At 32.2% G+C, this 22,922-nt stretch overlaps 1 protein-coding gene and 1 long non-coding RNA gene across 2 annotated transcripts; both read left to right on the plus strand.

The window, feature by feature from the left end:
- Nucleotides 1-15,533: 15,533 nt before the first annotated feature.
- LOC126878806 (uncharacterized) lies at nucleotides 15,534-17,251 on the plus strand. The gene is made up of 2 exons (XR_007695794.1): nucleotides 15,534-16,200; nucleotides 17,072-17,251. It is a non-coding gene; the product is annotated as an uncharacterized LOC126878806 (long non-coding RNA).
- Nucleotides 17,252-20,391: 3,140 nt separating this feature from the next.
- LOC126891896 (uncharacterized) lies at nucleotides 20,392-21,397 on the plus strand. Its single transcript, XM_050661241.1, has 2 exons — nucleotides 20,392-21,273; nucleotides 21,386-21,397. The coding sequence occupies exons 1-2, from the start codon at nucleotides 20,392-20,394 to the stop codon at nucleotides 21,395-21,397; spliced, it is 894 nt and encodes a 297-aa protein (XP_050517198.1).
- Nucleotides 21,398-22,922: the final 1,525 nt, after the last annotated feature.

Raw genomic sequence — 22,922 nt, forward strand, 5'->3', positions numbered from 1 at the left:
GGAAATTGGAATAAATTATCAATGTGCAGAATTACTGTCAATTTTTATGTGAGTGTTTTGGTTTAAAGTTAAAATTTTCGGAGTTATAGAGCAATAATAAAAAAATATTTCGGAGCGCTAATTTGTTTATAAACAAAATAGCACACTTTCTGTGGACTTTGCACAGCTATATTACTAATATAGGAAATCTTAAGATTTGATTTCAGCATGTCCAGCAATAAAATAGCTGGTAATTAATTTTTCTTGTTTTTTACTAATTTTCCCAGATTATTACCTTACATCTTTCATTGAGTTGATGATTCATGTTGTGGACATTCTCAATTATTATATTTCTAATTTAATACTATTCTATCTAATTCCTCAAAACAAGCAAATTTCAATTAAACCCAGCTATATTATAATACCTTTTGCTTTAGTTTTCCTTGCAAGAAATAAACAAAACACATCTAAACTAAACCTAACCTCGCTTTTGGCCATTCATTCATCTCCGTGTCAAATAATTTCGACAGTCGAAATTATAATATCAACACCCTTTTTAAAGTCGCTATTAATTTCGATAGTCGCTATTTCATGACGTCACTTCGTTAGTTTAACTAAAATCCACAAGGCTCGCACAATCGCATTTCAACCGTCGCCATATTGAAAGCGACTTGTTTAGTGTCGAAATTTGATTTAGAATCAGGGCCCAGAGGGCCCTGGGCCCTGATTCTAAATCAAATTTCGACACTAAACAAGTCGCTTTCAATATGGCGACGGTTGAAATGCGATTGTGCGAGCCTTGTGGATTTTAGTTGAACTAACGAAGTGACGTCATGAAATAGCGACTATCGAAATTAATAGCGACTTTAAAAAGGGTGTTGATATTATAATTTCGACTGTCGAAATTATTTGACACGGAGATGAATGAATGGCCAAAAGCGAGGTTAGGTTTAGTTTAGATGTGTTTTGTTTATTTCTTGCAAGGAAAACTAAAGCAAAAGGTATTATAATATAGCTCTGGGTTTAATTGAAATTTGCTTGTTTTGAGGAATTAGATAGAATAGTATTAAATTAGAAATATAATAATTGAGAATGTCCACAACATGAATCATCAACTCAATGAAAGATGTAAGGTAATAATCTGGGAAAATTAGTAAAAAACAAGAAAAATTAATTACCAGCTATTTTATTGCTGGACATGCTGAAATCAAATCTTAAGATTTCCTATATTAGTAATATAGCTGTGCAAAGTCCACAGAAAGTGTGCTATGTTGTTTATAAACAAATTAGCGCTCCGAAATCTTTTTTTATTATTGCTCTATAACTCCGAAAATTTTAACTTTAAACCAAAACACTCACATAAAAATTGACAGTAATTCTGCACATTGATAATTTATTCCAATTTCCTTCGACGGAAATTTTCCTCGGAAAATTCGGGTTTTCCAAACAAAATCTTTAATTTTCAACTAAAATTTGAGGGAAGTAATTATTTATCAATAATTAAATTATTTGGTGACAGTGACATAAATCTTTTTTGTTATAAGTGTCTTGAATCTTGAAGATATGAAAATTTGTATGTACAAAGAGGACCGGAATTAAAAGGTATCTAATGGTTCAAAGATTAAAATCCTGTTGTTTATAACTCTGTCGCAAATGCCGGTCAAATTTGACCGGTTATACCTGGAATCACTCCTCGCAATTCAATTTGTTTTTCTTCGAAAAGGACACAGAAGCCGTGCCCTTTTCAACAGCGTTAACTTAACTTAATTAAATCTAATATTTTCTGAGGGGTTCTATTTGTTTATAAGCCAAAAAATTGTTTCTTTATAACATTCCTGAGACCGCTCAAATGGTCCAATTTCAATCCTGTAAGGTACGTTGAATAGGTATAGTGCTTTTTTATACGAAAATCATAGTTATTCTGGTGTATCATAATCTTTCTGGTTATTATTTCGACCGAAATTTTTTAATTAACATTTTAATTATTGCTAAACTATTGGTTAGATTGTCGCCGGTCTCCTGATATACAGAGAGGGGCTAAATTATGGAATAAATTCATTTTCTCTAAAATGGACGATTTTAGAGAAAAATCCCGAAACAGGTCGATTTTTATTTTTAAATTAAATTTCTTGGCATATATTTCAAACTAGTGACGTCATCCATCCGAGCGTGACGACGTAATTATTTTTTTAAATAGGAATATGGGTTCGTGTTGTAGCTCATTTACAAAGGCGTTCAATGCTCTATTCAGTATTATAAACATTAATATCATTATTTAAACAGGGAGGCCAAAAAAAAATTTTAATTAAATTAATTGACGCAAGAAGAAGAATGCATGTAATTTATTTAACTCAAAATACATTCTATTGCTGTCAGAAAATAGAAAAAAATGTTTATTTTGCAAATAAACATTGCTTTTAGCTTAAATTAAAAGTTCAAACTGCCAATAGGTAGGAGGGAGGCTGTTTGTGATTTAATTTAAGCGAAAAGAAATGTTTATTTGTGAAATAAACCTTTTTTTCTATTTTCTGACAGCAGTACAATGTATTTTGAGTTAAATAAATTACATACATTCTTCTTTTTGCGCCAATTAATTTAATTCAAAATTTTTTTTGGCAACCCTGTATAAATACCTAATGATATTAATGTTTATATTACTGGATAGAGAATTAAACGCCCTTTCAAATGACCTACCACACGACCCCTATTCCCATTAACAAAATTATCGATTACGTCATCACGCTCAGATGGATGACGTCACTAGTATGAAATATATGCCAAAAAATTGTAATTTAAAAATAAAAATCGACCTCTTTCGGGATTTTGCTCCAAAATCGTCCGTTTTAAAGAAATGAATTTATTCCATAATTTAGCCCCTCTGTATAATCTACTATAATAAATCTTTCATGTCTTCAATTATTTAATTATTGATAAATAATTAGGTACTTCCCTAAAATTTTAATTGAAAATGGCAGATTTTTTGGGAAAACTCGGATTTTCTGAGTAAAATTTTTGTTGAAGGAAATCGGAAAAAAAAATAACTTTGTGCAGAACTAAATTACGGTGAATTTTTATTTGAGTGTTTTTGGCTCAAAGGAAAAATTATAGGAGTTACAGACCACTAATTGAAAAAAAAAAGAAGATTTAGGAGTGCTAATTTGTTTATAAATAAAATAACACACTTTCTGCGGACTTGTCATACCCCATATTACTAATATATGCAATCTTAAGATTCGATTTTAGCAATAAAATAGCTGGTAAATAATTTTTCCCAAAAATGGTATTTTTTCGATAATTTTCCCAGACTATCAACAAAATCCAAGAAACCGAAGCGCCAACCCAAATTCTGAGCAGTCTCAACATGATAAGGTTAATATCCCCAAGAATCGCTATACTCTCCGGCTGTCATGGCGGTGTCGAAATGAAATTGCGACTGTCGAAATGAATTAGAATCAGGCCCCTGGGGCATTAGAATCAGGCCCCTGGGGCGAGACGTTAATTTCCAATTCGTTCCTCTAGTTGCGCATGTGCAAGCAATGTCATATAAAGGAATCTTTTATTTTGACAATTGACATTAAATAGTTTTGTAAATTTGTAACATAGAAGAGTGATTAATTTGTAAAAAATTATAAAAATAACTTTTAAAATGTGCTGAAATTCTGTATAAAATCTGCTGTTACCTGTAATGTAGATAAAAAGTAAAATAAGATCATGGAAAAAAGTAAAACGTTGACTTTAATTAGTATTTTGTCATTTAAAGAACAGAACAACATAGAACATAACCGATAATAATCATCCTGCAATATAGAAGTACATTTAGAAATAAATACTCTATTTTAGGAGTTGTTAAATACTTGTGCATATTATGGGTATATAAAATGGGGAATTTATGGACAATGTATTGCTATCCAGTTCTCAACTACAGCAGTTGAAGTGCTTCCATTATAAATATTGCTTGTTATTGAAAGATTTGGTATTTTGAAGAGATTTTTCATATTGATATGTGAAATGAGATGCAATGCAAGAAATCTTTTGTTCAAAGAATATCAGCTTTACAAATATTGCAGTTGTTTAGAGAAAACATTGAAATACTTTCAACTGAACCTGCGGTTATTTAATGGTTATTTAATCGAACAAGCTGTGGCAGTACATTTTTAACCAGGAGAAAATCTAGTGCAAATATATGTGCGTGTTTGTTTGTTTTAAAATGTTGCCATTTAAGGCAAATACAGTAAAAATTCCGTTAACCGAAATGTCTTGACAGTTTAAATAATTTTGTCAATAAAAAGTAAATTAAACAGCAATAAAATTAAGGAAATTTGATGTTTTGCAGAATTGCGTGGATGTTAATTAAACACCGAAGTACTTCTAGTCAGTTTTATTTTAAAAGAAAACTGACTAGAAGTACTTCGGTGTTTAATTAACATCCACGCAATTCTGCAAAACATCAGGTTATGGCCCAGATCACTTGTTTCGTGAGTATTTCGCCAGTAAAAAAGTCAGTGTTGAAGAGCCTGTGTCGGTAGTTTGCCGCGGCCAACGAAAATAAAAAAAGAAAAGCTGAAAAAAAGGTGAAAAAGAAGCTCGAGTATATATACATAAAAAAAAGAAAAACATAAATCCGAAAAATGGAAAATTCATCGGCTGCGTTGAAACTTAGTGGTGGTGACAACTGGGTAGCCTGGAAATTTCAAACAAGGGTAGTGCTAAAAAGCCGTGGTTATTATGACATAGTAATAGGAAAGTCTGTGAGACCGAGCACTACTGGAGATGACCAAAAGAAATGGGATGCTAGTGATTCAAAAGCACAAGAATTTATAGTAACCAGAATAGAGCAAGGCCCTATGACACACATTTTATCCTGTGAGACCTCGAAAGATATGTGGACAAAGTTGAAGTCTGTCTACGACAAAGAGTCAGAGGTGAGCATTCATTTAATGCAACAAAAGTTTTTTCTCTTGGAGTTTTCATCAGGTAAAAATGTTGCCTCATTCATATCACAGCTTGAAGAGATAAAAAATAAGCTAAAGCAAGCTGGTGAAGAGCTGTCCGATAAAATGATCATGACAAAAATACTTATGGCATTGCCAGAGGAATATAAGCATTTTCGATCCGCATGGGAATCCGTACCATCTGATAAACAAACCCTAGATGAACTTACATCAAGACTACTTATCGAAGAAGAAAGAAGTAAGTCAGCACAGGGCAGCACAGCATTGGCGATGAAAAGTGATACAAGCAGAGAATTTAAAGGGCAAAAGAAAACCAGATTAAAGTGCCATTTTTGTGGCAGAGGTGGCCATATTGCGAAAAATTGCTTTTTCAAGAAGAAAGAGAGAGATAATAATAGCCAGAAAGACATAAAAGTATGCAGTCAATGTAAAAGACGAGGACACAACTTACAAGAGTGTTGGTTTAATAAAAATAAAAATGAAAAACAACAGACAAGCAGAGAAGAAAATAAAATTGACAGTAATGCATTCATGGTATATACTGGGAGTAAGAAAAATAAAAATGAATGGTGCTTGGACACAGGAGCTAGCGAACATATGTGCTGGAATCAAGATCTGTTTGAAGAATTGATAGAGATAAGCTATAAAAAACAAGTAAAAGTCGGAAATGGAGAAAAATTACCAGTTAAAGGTATTGGAAAAATAACTCTATGGGCATTTAATGGTAAGAAATTTATAAAGTCAACCCTGTCAGATGTATTATTTGTGCCAGATTTACAATTTAATTTATTCTCAGCTGGATGTGCCTTAGATAAAGGTTATAAGATGTTTTCAAACAATGAAAAATGTGAATTTTATAATGACAAAGGAGAAATAAGAGCATTGGCAACACGGGATAACAAATTATACAAAATGTTATTCTCACAAGAACAAAACACTGAAACCTTTGCAAATATTTTAATTTCGGAACGCACCCCTAACGAAAACTTGTCTGACGGTCAAGTTCAAGAAAACAGCTGTTTAGTAGATGTATTTTTATCAGAGTGTAATTCTGCAAAAACAACAGAAAGTTTGAGAGTTTGGCACTGCAGACTAGCACATCAAAATACTACATATGTGAGAAACTTTTTAAGGCAAAATAACATTGATTTTATAGACGAAAAATTCGTGTGTGAACAGTGTTTAACAGGTAAACAACACAGAATACCATTCAAGTTAAGTGAATCAAGAGCAAGTGAGCCATTACAATTAGTGCATACAGACGTATGTGGCCCTATGGAAGAAGGGTCTTTAGGGGGAAATAGGTATTTCCTGTTGTTAAAGGATGACTATACAAATTATAGGTACGCGTATTTCATGAAAAATAAATCAGAAGTTAAGAAACACCTTAAAAATTTTATATCATTAGCCGAGAGAGAGACAGGCTGCAAGATGAAAAATTTACGATCAGATAACGGTTTAGAGTTTATGAACCAAGAAATAAAGGAGATGCTTGACTATCAAGGCATAAAACATCAGAGATCAGTAGTGTATACGCCTCAGCAGAACGGTAGGGCTGAGAGGGAAAATAGAACCCTAGTTGAATCAGCCCGAACTATGATACAAGGGCAAAAGTTGAATAAAAACTTGTGGGCAGAGGCCATACATACAGCAGTGTATGTTTTAAACCGAACAGGCCCTAGTAGCATAAAAAATGTGACACCTTATGAATTATGGTACAAAAAGAAAGTCAATAATATTTCTACACTCAAGAGTTTTGGTTCTAGAGTATCAGTGCATGTCCCAAAAGAGAAGAGATTAAAATGGGATGCAAAAAATATGTTTGGTTTCTTTATTGGCTACAGTGAGGATGTAAAAGGTTACAAAATATTTGTCCCAGACAAAAATAAAGTTGAAATTCATCGAGATGTCATATTTTTGCCCGAGAAAACCATAGAAATAAAAAATGGGGAGACAGACATGAATAAAAACATACAGATGATATGTGAGGAGATAAAGTCAGAAGAAGATGACAGTGAAGCAGAAGAACCTCAAAATAATAGAGAAGAAAGCAGTGAGAGTGACCTCGAAACTGATAGCAGTGTTGAAGATGTGAATGAAATAGAGCAGGAGCATGGATATGACCTGAGAAGACATATAAAAAGACCCTCAAGATATGATGATTATGTTCTGGATGATGACGAAATGAGTTTGTTGACTTTTAGTGATGATGAAGAACCCCAGACGTATGATGATGCAGTGGCCAGTAGTGAGTGTAAAAATTGGAAGAAAGCTATGCAATCAGAAATAAATGCGTTGCTAGAAAATGAAACATGGGAGTTTGTGCAAAGTAGTGATGGTCAAAAAGTCATTGAGTGCAAGTGGGTGTTCAAGAAAAAGAAAAATGAAAATGGTAAAGTAGTGAAATATAAAGCTCGTGTGGTAGCTAGAGGTTTTCAACAAATTGGTATGTTTTTTAATGATATTTATAGTCCAGTAGCAAAATTACCATCAATAAGGATTTTCTTAGCCATGTGTAATACTTTTGATATGAAAATTCATCAAGTAGATGTTTGTAGTGCATTTCTAAATGGGGATATTAAAGAAAATGTTTTTATTTCACTCCCAAAGGGATTTAAAGAAAAAGAGGGCACTATTTGCAAATTAAGAAAATCCTTATATGGTTTGAAAAGTTCACCTAAAAATTGGAATGACAAATTTCATAATTTGATGCAAAATTTGAGTTTTTCAAGATCTGAATATGAATATTGTCTTTATATTAAAGTAAATGAAAAAGGTAGGATATACATTTTGCTGTATGTTGATGATTTGCTGTTGGCAGGTACAAATGATCAAGAAGTTGAGAAAATAAAATACATTTTAAACAAAAACTTCAAAATGAACGACTTAGGTCAAATAAAACATTTTTTGGGTATGTGCATAACTCAAAATTTGTCTGAAGGCAAAATAAAAATTAATCAAACTGTTTACTTAAAAAATGTTTTGAAGAAATTTGACATGTCAAGCTGCAAACCATCAACAACACCAATGGATAATAATTTTCACCACGATTTTCTCAAACGAAAAAAATCTGAGAGCATAGAGATAGAAAAGAAATGTAGAGTTGCTATAGGATGTTTGATGTATGCAATGTTATGCTCAAGACCAGATTTGTGTATAGCTATAGGTATATTAAGCAGGTATCAAACATGTGCAAGTAACGATTTGTGGGTAGCAATAAAAAGAGTATTGAGATATATTCAAAGCACAGTTACTATGAGTTTGATATACTATAAACATAAATATAAACAGGAAAATTTGATAGTAGGGTACTCAGATTCAGATTGGGCAGGTGACCGTACTGATAGAAAATCTACATCAGGATATGTATTCAAAGTTTTTAATTGCACGGTGTCATGGGCATCACGGAAACAGTCTACAGTCAGTTTGTCCTCTACTGAAGCTGAATATGTTGCACTAAGTGTATGTGTGAGTGAAGCATGTTGGCTAAGATACTTAATGTATGATTTAAAAATAAAACCTGATTATGTAGCGGTTCTAATTCATGCAGACAATCAAAGCGCTATAAGGGTTAGTAGAAATCCGGAATTTCATAAGAGACTAAAACATGTTGATATTAGATTTCATTTTGTACGAGATAAAATTAAGGAAAATATTGTTGTATTAAAATATCTTAATACAAGTGACCAACAGGCTGACATATGTACAAAACCATTAGGTTTAACTCTGTTTAAAAAATTTAGAGAGTTGCTAGGTTTAGAATAAAAAATTAATTTAGATCTAGGAGATTTACCGTTGAGGGGGGGTGTTGAATACCCAGTAAAAATAAGCAACGGCAAATCTAGGGGATTTTTGTTATTGTATGATGTAGTTGGAAACAATGTTATATAAGTGTCAGATGTCAACTGTAAGCAAAAATAAGTGTCAAAGAAAAATAAAATGTTGATTTTGATGTTTAAGTTATTTGTAGAATTATTGAGTTTTCTTTTAAAATAAAACTGACTAGAAGTACTTCGGTGTTTAATTAACATCCACGCAATTCTGCAAAACATCAAAATTGAACATGTTTAGACTGTTTTTTAAGGAAATCTTCTATTTTCTTTTGTGTTTCCCTTTGACAACGATGTTTTGTAGCTCTATCTCCCCAATACTATGTAATTTGATAAAATAAGAATACAAAAAACAATGTTATTTTTAACCGAAATTCTTGTTATCCGAAACAGCCTCCCCCTGAATTATTTCGATTAACGGAGGTTTTACTGTAAATGGCTAATGTTGATAATATATTATTTTTCTTGGATTGCAGTTTGTTAATAAATTTATAAATATGTACATACATGATATTGGTGTTTGATTTGAAATGATTTTAAGTATCATTTAAAGTATGTTATATCACATTCCGTTAAAAGAACTTCCACAACTAGCAAAAATGTATGATAAACAAATTGTTTTAAAGGATAAAAATAATAATAAAGGAATTAGCTGTATGGTGGGTTTTTTATAGTACATTTAAATAAACAAATGCTGACGGCATGCAAATGAAAGTGTAATTAATACTTTTGGTTCAAAACTTTATAGATTCTAACGCCCGGTTTCATAATCAGTTAAAGTGGACATTAAGTTTTAGGTTGGTACCCTTGTCAATGCAATTCATATGGGTAACGTTAAAGTGGACTTTAGTTAATGTTCACTTTAAGTTGATTATGAAACCGGGCGTAATACATAAAGGATTAGAATTTAAAAAATAAATACTTAAACCTTTGTTTTATTGTATTAACCTCTTTATATTGTTAATACCATTTGGATTGCATATCAACCAAAGGATAACATGGAACAAATACCTCCAAATGAAATGCAGGCAGTTGGATCTCAAGTTCAGACAAATGTACTGGCTCCTTGGTAGGACATCCAAATTGTCATTAAATAACAAATTACTACTATACAAAGCCGTGTTGGTCACAACTTTGATTTTATATTATGTTTTTGTTCCTTAGTACCCATTGTTTACTGCTATTTGTTGAATGATGTACAATTCTATCTTGAAGTTATTTATGGCATGGGTATTTCTGTCAGTGTATGTAACATATTATGTAGACTGCCAATAGGATTTTTCAGCCCTTCTCATTTGTTTAGAACTTCTGTTCCTAATGTCGTATATTAATATTATACATGGATGATTATAAGAACTATCAACAAGCTCGAAACAAATGAGAAGCGTTGAAAAGTCCTATTTATGTTGTGTTAGGATGGGATGATGAAATGTGTCAGTATTTTGTATTAGATAAAAAAAATAGCAAGTTGCCCGAATCATCATTGTAAATCAAAAACAGGTCTTTTGAGATATTAGACTTTGGCATCCATTTATCCAACGTTGTAATAGGCATCAGGAAAAGAACAAAAAGAAGAGAACAATACTTTGGGCAACTTGCTACTTTTTTTATCTAATACAAAATACTGACACAATTCATCATCCCATCCTAACTATTAGGGTGGCTATTAGAGCCACCTCAGAAAATTTTACTTTTGTTTAATATTGGTATGTAAATTTTTTCTTTATACGGTCCACGTTGCCTTTGAAACTTTAGAAATAGGGCTTTTCATCGATTGTCATTTGTTTCGAGCTTCTGTCATGTGTCACATAATATTAATATATCTACGTCATACGTCTTTGGTTTGTATCATTGGATATACCAATAACGTATGACGTAGATATATTAATATTTAGTGACACATGACAGAAGCTCGAAACAAATGACTGTGAATGAAAAGCCCTATGGACGGTATGCTTCTGTTGGAGTGATTTAGTGTTAAATAATAAAGTTTTTATTTCTACTATTTTCCTTGGTGAGATGTACCACTAGTGTAATGAACGTGCAATGTTTACTAAATTCCCAAAAAATTTTATAAGACTGTCAGAATATCACTGGAGAGCAATGGAAACTCTCAGAGTTTATTATAACTGTAAACACCAAGAATACAAAATAAGAGGCACACGAGTTGCAAGCTAGCTGGGCAGCACTGATAAACAAAGGCATCTGAGTCACGCATTACCACTATTGTCGGACTATTATTTATTGCATTCATTAAGTGCAACAAGACAGTCAAATGGAAACAAACGCATTAATATATTATACACTTCAATGATATACCCTTTCTCTAAAACATTGAATTTTACTACGTGGCTCTATTAATTTGATCACCCACTGTATGTTACATAGACTGACGGAAATATCCATATCATAAATAACTTCGAGATATAATTATAGAATTGTACGCATCATGCAACAATATATATATATATATATATATATATATATATATATATATATATATATATATATATATATATATATATATGTAGCAGTAAACAATGGGTACAAGGAACAAACAATTAACAGAATCGAAAATCAAAAACTGCATAAAAAAAGCCTTGAAATTAGTCTTCCCATTATCATAGAAAAACCCAGTACCTATCTTCTTCTCTATCACAGGTAAGATATCAACAAATATGTAGCCAAACACATAAAAAGAAAGGAATAACGTCAGCTTTCAGAACTAACAACTTACAAATATTTTAAATAAATCTTGTGGGAAGATTGAAAACAAGTTTTGTTTATTGTTAGACATGAATTTCCAACCATCGAATCCGTTAATTCTTTTCATTACACTTTAAGCACACTACACTCTAAAATAAATTTGTAGTAAAGTGTACAATCTGATAAAATAATACCGTCTTTTCCGTTGGCATCGGTCCATTTTAATTCGTATCTACTTATCCAATATATTTGAAAATATCATTTAACCTAACCTATTTTTTATAGTTTAGACTTGTCTTATCTTTATATAAATAGTTATAAATAATTATAGATAAATAATTTAATTGAAATCTACACTAACATTTGTTTAAAAGTACATTTAGATATTATGAATACTTTGTTAAAGAAAGAATAATCTATAATAATGTTAAAATATACTACTAGTTAAGGGGGTATTAGTACGCTAATGGTCAAAATAGGTGGCCAATTTTTAAACTAACGTTTAACAGTTCTTTGAATAGATGGCAGCACGTAGATATATTTTATTATTAAATTTAGTTCTCTGAACGACACCGCATTGATGCCATGTATTGCAACTTAGGCTCGGCACATCTCGATCTTAATCGTACTTTGCATTTACAGACGACAGTTGTTAATCCTTTCTTTACCTGCCTAGGGTAAATTCTCATTAATAGATACTAAACGTTCATTCATTTGGATATAGTTTATTATTTAATATTGTATTATACGGCAATTCGTAATTCTTTACCTGCTCAAAAGGATTTATTTCAAACTAAAGAAATTTGCAATTATTTGAAATACAAGTAAGTGCCTATCTAAATGACCAAAAAAGAATTATGCTAATTCTAAGAATGAAGATCGAGTATAAAATTAGTATTTTTAATAAATGTAAAATACGTAAGTCAATTGAAAAACAGACTCACTACAATAACTTTTTTCATATTGAATGTTTTTTCAACAGGGAAAGTTTTTTCCTCGGAAAATTTCACATTTTCATTTCATTTCTCATTTCAACATGCGAGGCAGAATAATAATTAGCCTAATGAACCACTTACTTAAAACATTTTTAAAAGTAATATACTGCAGAATACCTATATAAAAAATGCGAAGAACAAGTATCACGGACAAAGATTTGATTCCGCAATGCCTTGCCCTTAGGCACCCGAGAGGCTCTATTGACTGTCTAAGTGCTATATATTTGTTTTATCGACTACAAAAAGGCATTTGATAGAGTACAACATGATAAGCTGCACATACTCATAAATTATCTTGGAGGAAACTGGTTTTTGCAGATAGCCTAGATGATTTGCAAAGAATAATGTCGCGCATATAAGACATAAGTAGTGAACATGGAATTTCAATACGAAAAAAAAAGAAAGTAATGGTAGTCATTAAGAGCGAAATATATTACATACACGGCTTTTGGTTAACCAACAACCAATTGACAGAGTGGACAGCTACACATACCTTGGTACCTACATAAACAGTCAATGAGACCACTCTAGTGAAATAAAACAACGCATAGGAAAAGCGAGATCAGCGTTCATAATGATGAAGTCTCGTTTCAGAAGTCACATTTACCACTTGTTAACAAAATTTCTATTATCAGATCCTATGTATTTTCTAGATTATTATACTGAGTAGAAGCCTGGACTCTTTCCGAAACTTTTTTAAGAAAACTCAAGGCATTCAAGATGTGGTATATACAGTCGCATTTTAAGAATTTCGTGGATGGGTCGTGTGACTAATGTTGAGGTCTTACGTAGAATGGGCAAGGAATGCGAGATTATTAACACACATTATTATCAAAGAGCGCAAAGTAGAATATCTTGGCCATGTTATATGAGGAATGAATAGAGATTGCCGCTACTCATTCTTCAGGGCAAGGTATTGGGAAGAGAGGACCAGGGAGAAGAAGAATATATCTGAGAAACTGGTTCAATACCTACATCGACAAACAGACTATTCCGAATAGCAACATGCAAAGTTAGGATAGCCATGCTGATCGCCAACATTCGGAACGAATAAGCACCGTGAGAAGAATATCTCATTTTAAATTCTTCTTCTTCATGTGCCTCGTCCGTTGCGGACATTGGCACGTTAGTCCAAACCATTGGCGTAAGTTTTAAAGTCATGAGTGTCTTCTTCTTCTGGGTCCACGTTTGCTCTCTATTTTACTCTGTATTGTCAGTGGCAGTATACGATATTTATCATGTCTCATAATATGATCGAGGTATTCAGGTTTCCGTTTCTATTGTGAAACAGATTTCTCATTTTTGTTTTCTCCTCAGCACAATACCTCTACGTTGGTAATGTGAGTCGTCCAGGACATTTTGAGGATAAGTCGGTACACCCACATTTCGAATACCTCTAGCCTTTTCGATAATGTTTCCGTTATTGTCCAGGTCTCTGCTCCATACAACAAGACTGGAAATACATAGCATTTTAGTAGCCGTATTTTTAGTGGGACATATATGTCGCAATGATTGAATATATTTCTCATGTTAAATGTAGCTCTGGCCTTTTCAATTCTACATCGTATTTCGGTTGTTTGATCCCATTTCTAGTTGACGACTGTTCCAAGGTATACATATACTTCTACGTGTTGAATTGGTTTTTTATTTTCAATTGTCTGGCAGGTTTTTGAGTTTTGCTCACCAGTGTCCATTTTTGTTTTATTTATGTTGATGGTTAAAATCTCTTTTTTCACTCGCTCTTTGTAGGTACCCGGGTATGACAGGCCTGTCGATACTGCTAGCAACCACAACTGTATCGTCTGCATATCGGTTTATCTAATTATTACTCCAGTAAATTTCAATATTTTTTTTCACTTACGGAAATATTTGACATAAATTAATCAATGATTATACAATATTGTTTTGTCTACAATTTTTTTATTAGGATAATGCCTCAACAAATACTAATGGCCATTGGCATGTGTAATGTGTGTAAAAATGTCGACGTCATCGTCTTTACAAAGAGACGCTAATTGTATCCGAACAATGCATTATTTTCGGCCCTATAAAAATTAAATTTGCCAGAAATTAAATTTGCAAGTGAATAAAACTGAAATTGTTTTTAGATCCGCCCCACATAACATACTAGAGCTTACTGATGTTATTTATGTATTATGTCAAAACTAGTATAATCCCCCAGTAAACACTTTGAGTCATTTTGAACCTCGTTTAACTTTCAACCATTCGTATAACGTCACGGTTTCAAGCATAAAAAATGTATATTTGTATTGTTAAGACACTGTGACGTTATACAATCATGATTGAAAGTGAAAGTCAAACAAGGTCCAAAATGCGTACTGGGAGGGGGTGGGGCCACTTTTCTAAACAAAACCGCGTGATTCATCGTATTTCCGTGGTTACAAAACTCGTTTTCAATTGTTTGTAGATTTTCTTAAAATCCGGCAAACGCGCATCTGTCTCCATTTAATACATCACTGCTGCCATCTACTAAATGACACGTGAACTCATCTTCTCATCTATTAAGTGACAGCGGAACTAATTTATCACTAGAAAAATGCCAACTTATTGCTGTAATTTCAACAAAATCCCCAGATTGCAGCTTTTAACTAAAATTTTTACTTTTAGGTACAGTTAATTTAAAAATTATGGCAGTATGGACAATGAAATTTTGTTTAAAATAAAGCTTTTTGCATAGTTAATCGTTTCTGGTAGTTATTTTCCACCCAAGTTCAAAAATTATTATGCAAAACGAATTTTTATAGCAAGTTACTAAGTAAGTTATGACATGGACTCCTTTAAGTACAGTTATAAAAAATATACTGCTTTCTTTGGAAATTTTAACTAGATACTATTAAAATAGAAAGTCTACAGTTCACGTACATACCCCTAAGTTGAAGATTGGTTTTGAAATAGTGACGGTAACTGTACCTAAAAACTATATAAATTTTAACATTGTGTCATACCACGTTATCTTTTTTTAGCCGTAATAGGTCCACTGCACATTATTTAAATTTTGGCACGAAATTCAATATGACATTGCCTGCACATGCGCAAATAAAGGAACGAATAGGCCGTTCCAAGATGCTGTCAAAATTAAAACAATATGGCTACTGGAATGCAAACATTGAATATTATTCTATCAGGTTCTTATGGTTTTAGATCATTTTAGTTGTTGTACAAAGATTAATTTAACATTTTCTCTGGAAGTATTAATTTAGAAAGATAATATGCCTCATTGGTGTTGTGTTTTGAAGTGTGAAATGCAAAGTAATCGTGATAAAGTTAGCTTTTACCACTTACCATCAGTGCTACATTCTAAGCACAAAACTGAACCAATTTAACTAAATAAGTTATAGTTATCATCTGAGAGACAACAACAATGGTAAAATGCAATAAAATATAAAGATTTTACTAGCAAAATGGAAATTCCCCTGTAATCATCTTATATCTGGTAAGTTACAACATTTGAACATTAACGATTTTTGAAGATGTTAACAGTCTAATCTTGTAGGAAAACCAGCCGACTTAACTGATAATAACAATCCAGATTGGGTTCCTTCAATAAATATGGGGTATATAAACACAGTGAAATGAGTTCCCCAAAATCTAAAATGGGAATTAAGGTACCAAAGGAGAATTAAAAGAAAAGGGTACCTACAAAAAAAAATTGCTTTTTTTATTCCTCTTGAAATGATTTATAAGACACTGGACTGTCTTATATTCTACAAATACTAGGTAGGTCTATGATTTTACACATTTTTCATTAATGATACATTACTGTTACTTTAGTAGATTTAGAAACAGTGGATTTAGTGGTAGATAGCAGTTATTTGGTATAAAAGCTAGTTTAGTAGAAGACAAGATTTTGCCAAATAGTCAAACATATATTACAATGGAAAAATTAACAAATACATTTTATGTCATTAACATTAACACAGGATTTTAAATATCAGCTTAAGAAATTAGCTTTATCTTGTGAAAGTATAGAAAATGATGATGCCAAAACTAAAAATTATACTGGTTTAGCAAATTACAATGTTTTTAAAATAGCTTTAAAGTATATTACACCATTTATCAAATACCATCAAAATACTGTTTTGTCACCAAGTGATCAAGTATTGCTTACTTTAGCTAAACTAAGCTTAAACTTAGATTATAAAGATTTGGGATATAGGTTTAGTATTTCACCCTACCCGGTATCAACTTATTTCAAAAATACTTTGTATATAATGTGTCTTAGGTTAAAAAAAATTTGTGTTCTGGCCTGATAGAGATATTTTAAAGAAAACTGTGCAAAATTCACTTAAAGAATCTTTTCATGGAAATACTACAGGTATAATTGACTTTGGACGAATGTTGGTATGAAACGAATTATTTATTGTTCTGAAGCTAGTTATTTGAGGCATTTTTGTAATTAACTATTCTAATTGGGAAATAAGCCACAATTTAACTTAAAAAATAATTTTATTAATCTTTCGACTTCCAAATCAGACGTCATTGTCAAAATACAAAATATTATTATTTATGCATATTATTACCTGTAAATATTTCTTCTGATTGTTAATTGTAAAGGATAGAAAAATTACCATTTATGTTATTTTTTTAGAATCAGCTGAGAGAAGTGGTCTACAAAAACCCAGGAAGGAAACGGAATATGTGGCTTCGAAAGGCAAAAGAAAGGTTTACAAAGCAAATGTGACACATTTTTTTGAAATATTTAGGAATATCAGTAAATTGCATTAAAAAAATGTATGAAAAGATTTTGTTCAATAAAAATGTTTATATTTATCAAGGATGTATTAATTGGTATGGCCACATATCGTCAGTGATGTAATAATACATCCTATCTGTTTTCTCATGAGTTTCGTGAGACTAAAAACTTGTCTTAGGGTCACCTCCTGTTTTCATATGATATTTTTTGACTTGTTTTGTAGTAAATTAAACTATCTATGAACTACAAAACAAGTCAAAACTTACATATGAACACAGGAGGTGACCTTAAAACATGTTTTTCCATCTCTCCTACAAAACTCATGAAAAAACAGATAGGAGGTATTGTCACATCAGCAAGGATGTACAGTGATGAGTGCCCTAATAACCGGCAAAATAGCACAAAAGACGGGCAACATATTTAGTTGTGAGATAAAAAGTAATGAAACTAGTCGAGCTGGGAAATTTAGCGAAATTAACCTTTAAATTTTATTTTATATTGATTGTTTCCCACCTTTACACATATCAGAGGAGTATATCAACTAAAACTGTCACTGTGACAGTGGTAGTTTCCAAACTCGTCTGAAGGTGGTACACAATCGATACAATCTAAATGTATAAGTTAATATCGCTAAATTTCCCAGCTCGACTAGTTTCATTTCTTTTTATCTCACTACTTAATACGTTTTCCATCTTTTGTGCTATTTTGCAGGTTATTAGAGCGCTCATCACTGTATTTCTGGTATATCCAGGGAATGTCTACAAAATATATTTTGAATGTCCAAAGAACATTCGTGGACATTCATGGAATGTTCCAATAAGACATTCCGGTAATGTTTAAAATGCTGACACAGGATTTTCCTTGGATGTTCAGGGAATGTGTTTTCGGGGATATTCCAGGAATTTTTCAATGTGTGTACCTTCTATGGACATATATGGAATATTTTGGTGTTATTAGCACCACACTCCACTTGTGATTTGTAATCAGGAAGATTGAACACATTGTTCAAATACAAGTCAATCCATTTGTAACTAAATAATCATGGATTGACTTCTATTTGAAAGAATGTGTTCAATCTTCACGACTACAAATCGCAAGTCGAGTCCGGCTCTTAGAGTTACTTCCTCTTCGGTATTATGTATTATACTACAGAAATTAGGAACTTTCCTTCTAAATATATGTATGCATCTTGGCCATCAAACATTTTTTTAAGGGGTTACATAGGTCTTATGGGTAAAAAAAGTGACTTTTTAAAAAAATTATATCTCGAAAACTAAAATTTATTTTTATTTATAATTGGAACATGTAAAAGTATAGTACTTAAGGTAGTCTCAAAAAAAGTTTCAGCCAAAAATATTCATTTTTGTAGAGTTTAAGTTTTTTGCGGTGGGCGGCATAACTAAGTCCAGTCTCATTTGAAATCAAAAAGTTTCTTGTAGTTTATAATTCTGGCTAGTAAATGAACGAAGGAATTAAAAAAAATGAAATTTGAAGATTTTACATAAGTTTAAACACATTTTTGACCCCAATTTTTCTCATTTTTAAAGTAGTTTTTTTTGATAAAACAAAAATGACCTCATCTAATAAAAAAATCTTTGTTCATTCACTAACCAGAGGTATAAACTACAAGAAATTTCAGATGAGACTGGACTTGTTATGCTGCTCACCGCAAAAAAGGGCTGTTGTCGAAAAATTGCAGTCAACTCTACAAAAATGAATATATTTGGCTGAAATTTTTTTGAGTGTACTATACTTTTACATGTTCCAATTATAAATAAAAATAATTTTTAGTTTCCAAGATATAATTTTTTAAAAAGTCACTTTTTTACCCGCAAGACCTATGTAACCCCTTAATAACTGCCTTTCCATGCTGTAGCAAACTTAACAAATTGTTGATTTCAAATTGTAACAGTTAAGTTTTGCAAAGTATGCTGCCCTCTTGTATCTTCTGTGTTATCTTCATCATACAATTACTTCATCTAAAAACTTTCTGCGATATATTCATTTTGTTGCTAAAATTATTTCCTGATCCATGGGTTGAATAAGCGATGTATTTTTTGGCAAAAACATACAACTAAAGTTGCCATGTTTTGATCATAGAATATTTTCAGAGGGATGAGCAGGAGCGTTGTCTAAAATCAAAAAACATTTCACCTCTTCCGGCAGATTCTCAGTTTCTTCTCTTGAAATTTTTTCACTGCAGGTACAGTCGGAGAAATGAAAGAGTACCCATGAACGATCACATATTATTAACATAATCTCTATCGTTTGTTATTTATAGAAAAAGAACAGCAAATACAAAATATGTGATTGTACCTGTTTGACGTGACCGTTCATGGGTATTCTTTCATTTTTCCGACTGTACAAATTCTTTAAAAGGTCAATTTTTTAAGATATCTGGGGTGAACCACTATGATGAAATTATTTATTTTTATAGCTCCACAATTATATACAAATCCTACCTCAAAATATTTGTAAGAATTTAAACTCTTGAATGCCTTCATTTGTTGACCTGTGTAAAAACTATTACTAAGCTCCAAATACAAAAAAAACTATGTCCATGTAAGTAACTATATTTGTCCATGTTGTCACCCTTGAAAAAGTTTTTCTACTGTAGGTTAACTCATACCCCTTGAGGGAAAATGGATCTATATACCAAAAGCTTTTGAAAATATTTACTTATGTTTATTTATTCACTGCTTACAACTAAATACAGTCGTTAAAGTACTTCTACAGCTGGAAGCTACAGAAGTCAACAGCAAAATGTTCGGAAAATACAACTATAAAAAACTATTATACAACGATTAAACTATTATATAAAAACAATTATATAGACCACTATTTTATAACAACAATAACTATTTTATAAAAAAACTATTAAACGTAAAAAACTTAAGAAACTCAATGCGGTACAAATATAAATAATTTCAATGTTTGCCTTCCAGCTTTCAATTAGTGTCATAAACGTCAAAGTCTTGAAATGGCCTATTGGACAAATTAACGTCTCCTGGGGAGAACGACAGGATGTCAAGATGGTGGTAGAAGTTAGGTTAATAATATGGATGGTCGCTTGGAAATATAATTGTAATAAAGTGCTAAATAAAGATTGTCTCAATAATTCTACATGGTGGCAGCGAACTTGCAAATACTCCGAGGAATATTTGGCAAGTAGAACCTTCTTCGAAGAGCAGAAATAGAGTTAAATAATTCCAGGGATGGCAGAGAATCAAGCAGGAAGCCATGTGCTTGCCAACATGGCAACAGTATCAGCTCCTTCTGAGTTTAATTTCTCCCTTCCAGGATCATGGAATCAGTGGAAAAAGAGGTTAGAAAGATATATGTCGGTTAGTGGTTTTATAAACAAACCAGAAGCTGAAAAAATTGATATGCTAGTGTATCTAATGGGGGCAGAAGCAGAGGAAATTATAACTCAATTTAATCTAACACCCGCACAGCAAGTATATAGTATTATTATCGAGAAGTTTGACGCTCATTTTATACCCCAAAAGAACGTAATATTTGAACGATTCAAGTTCAACACACGTAGTCAACAGCCAGGGGAGTCGGTGGATGCATATATCACTGCACTTCATAGCCTGGCAGAGCATTGTAGTTATGGGGCTCTAAAAGATGAGTTAATAAGAGACCGCATAGTAGTAGGAGTTTTAGATGTAAAAGTAAGTGAGAGGTTACAACTCCAAAAGAACCTAACATTAGGGGAAGCTGTATTAACAGTACGTCAAGCCGAGCTGCAGAATTCTCAAAACAGGATTCTTAGGCAAGAACGAGTACAAGAAGTAGCTACGGTCAATGCACACAGAGGTAACTACTGGTCACAATCACAAGCAGAACCAAATAAATATGGACAACAGAACACATGGGGGAAATCCAACAAAAACTACAAATGTACATACTGTAGTGTACCAAGCTGCAACAGCCGAGAAAGATGTCCAGCAAAAGATAGTCGTTGTCGATTATGTGGAAAGAAAGGACATTGGCAAGCTAGATGTAGATCCGGCAGGAATGTAAGAGTAGTTGAAGGTCAAAACTGTGCTGAAAGTGAGGTAGGAATAGAAAATGAAATGGAAAACTTACAGGTAAATAACTTTGATTTTCATCTAGGACACATTTACACTAATGATAAAGATCAGTGGTTTGCAAAAGTTTTAGTTGACAATAAATATGTTATGCCTTTTCTTGTTGATACAGGTGCTGATGTAAGTTGTGTCTCTAGAAATATGTTGTCTGATTTCTACAAAAATAAAATGTATGTTTGCCAGGAGTCCATAGGGGGCCCTGATAATAAAAAACTAGAAATTGAGGGTAAAATTGATGTTAATTTGACTTATAATGACAATATGTGTTCAGAATCTTTATATGTTGTAAAAAATCTAAAGGTGCCTATCCTTGGTCGGCCTGGAATTATAAAATTAAAAATGCTTAATATTAATAAAAATAGTTCACGTTATATTAATAACTTAGTATCTAAAAATATAAATGCATTTGGGGCAGAATCAGAGACCTACAGTGCTAGCAAGTACTCATTAGAAACGATAGCTGAGTCATTTCAAGGAATATTTGATGATATTGGGGAATTTAAAACAGAAATGAAACTTGAGCTAAAATCTAATGTTCAGCCATTTGCTCAGTCAGTACCACGAGTAGTTCCATTACCACTCATGCCCAAGTTAAAAGTTGAGTTAGACCGTCTACTTCAGTTGGGTATAATAAAACCAATTGAAGAACATACCAGGTGGGTAAGTCCTATTGTTTGTGTACCAAAGGGTGACTCTGTTAGGTTGTGCGGAGATTACACAAAACTTAACCAAAGTGTATTAAGAGCTTATTTCCCACTTCCAAAAATAGAGCATACTTTGGCTCAACTGAAAAATTCAATAATATTTTCTAAGCTCGACACAACTAGTGGTTACTTCCAAATTAAACTGAAACCAGAAAGCCAATTGCTAACTACATTCATCACACCATTTGGTCGATACTTTTTTACACGTCTTCCCTTTGGAATTTCATGTTCTCCAGAATATTTTGCACTTAGGTTTTCTAAGATTCTTTCAGGTATGAAAGGGGTAGTCTTTTATATGGATGATATTTTAATCCATGCTAGTTCAGTCAAAGAACATGACGAAATTTTAAACCAAGTTCTAATAAAATTACACAGTGAAGGTATAACCCTTAATAAAAACAAATGTGTCATTGCTGCTAAGTCAGTCAAGTACTTGGGGCATATCATCACTACTTCTGGGGTTAAAATAGATCCTGAACGGGTCAGAGCAATTAGAGAATTCCCAGAACCAGAAAATAAAACAGAACTTTTAAGATTATTAGGTATGATTAATTTTGCGGGTAAATATATTAAAAACAAATCTGAAATTTTAGAACCTTTAACATCTCTTCTAAAAAAGGACTCAGTATTCTTATGGGGACCTGCTCAAATTCAAGCTCTAAATACTCTAAAAAAATGTTTAGAAAGTTCCCCAAATTTATCATATTTTGATGCGAACAAAACTATTGTTGTAAATTCAGACTCTAGTTGTTTTGGCATAGGAACTTGTCTGATGCAAGAAAATCTAGATAAATCTCGCGAAATAGTGGCATTTTCATCTCGATTATTAAGTCAAGTAGAGGGTCGATACGCGCAGATAGAAAAAGAAGCCCTGGCAATTACGTGGGCAGCTGAAAAGTTTGCTGATTATATAACAGGGGTCAAAGATTTGATTTTTGAAACAGA

Source organism: Diabrotica virgifera, chromosome 1 (assembly GCF_917563875.1).
Source record: "Diabrotica virgifera virgifera chromosome 1, PGI_DIABVI_V3a".
In the NCBI taxonomy this organism is placed as follows: Eukaryota; Metazoa; Arthropoda; class Insecta; order Coleoptera; family Chrysomelidae; genus Diabrotica; species Diabrotica virgifera.

Bases quoted from the DNA above. Each gene is read 5' to 3' on its own strand.
- LOC126891896 (XM_050661241.1), top strand. From the start codon at position 20,392: ATGGCAGAGAATCAAGCAGGAAGCCATGTGCTTGCCAACATGGCAACA.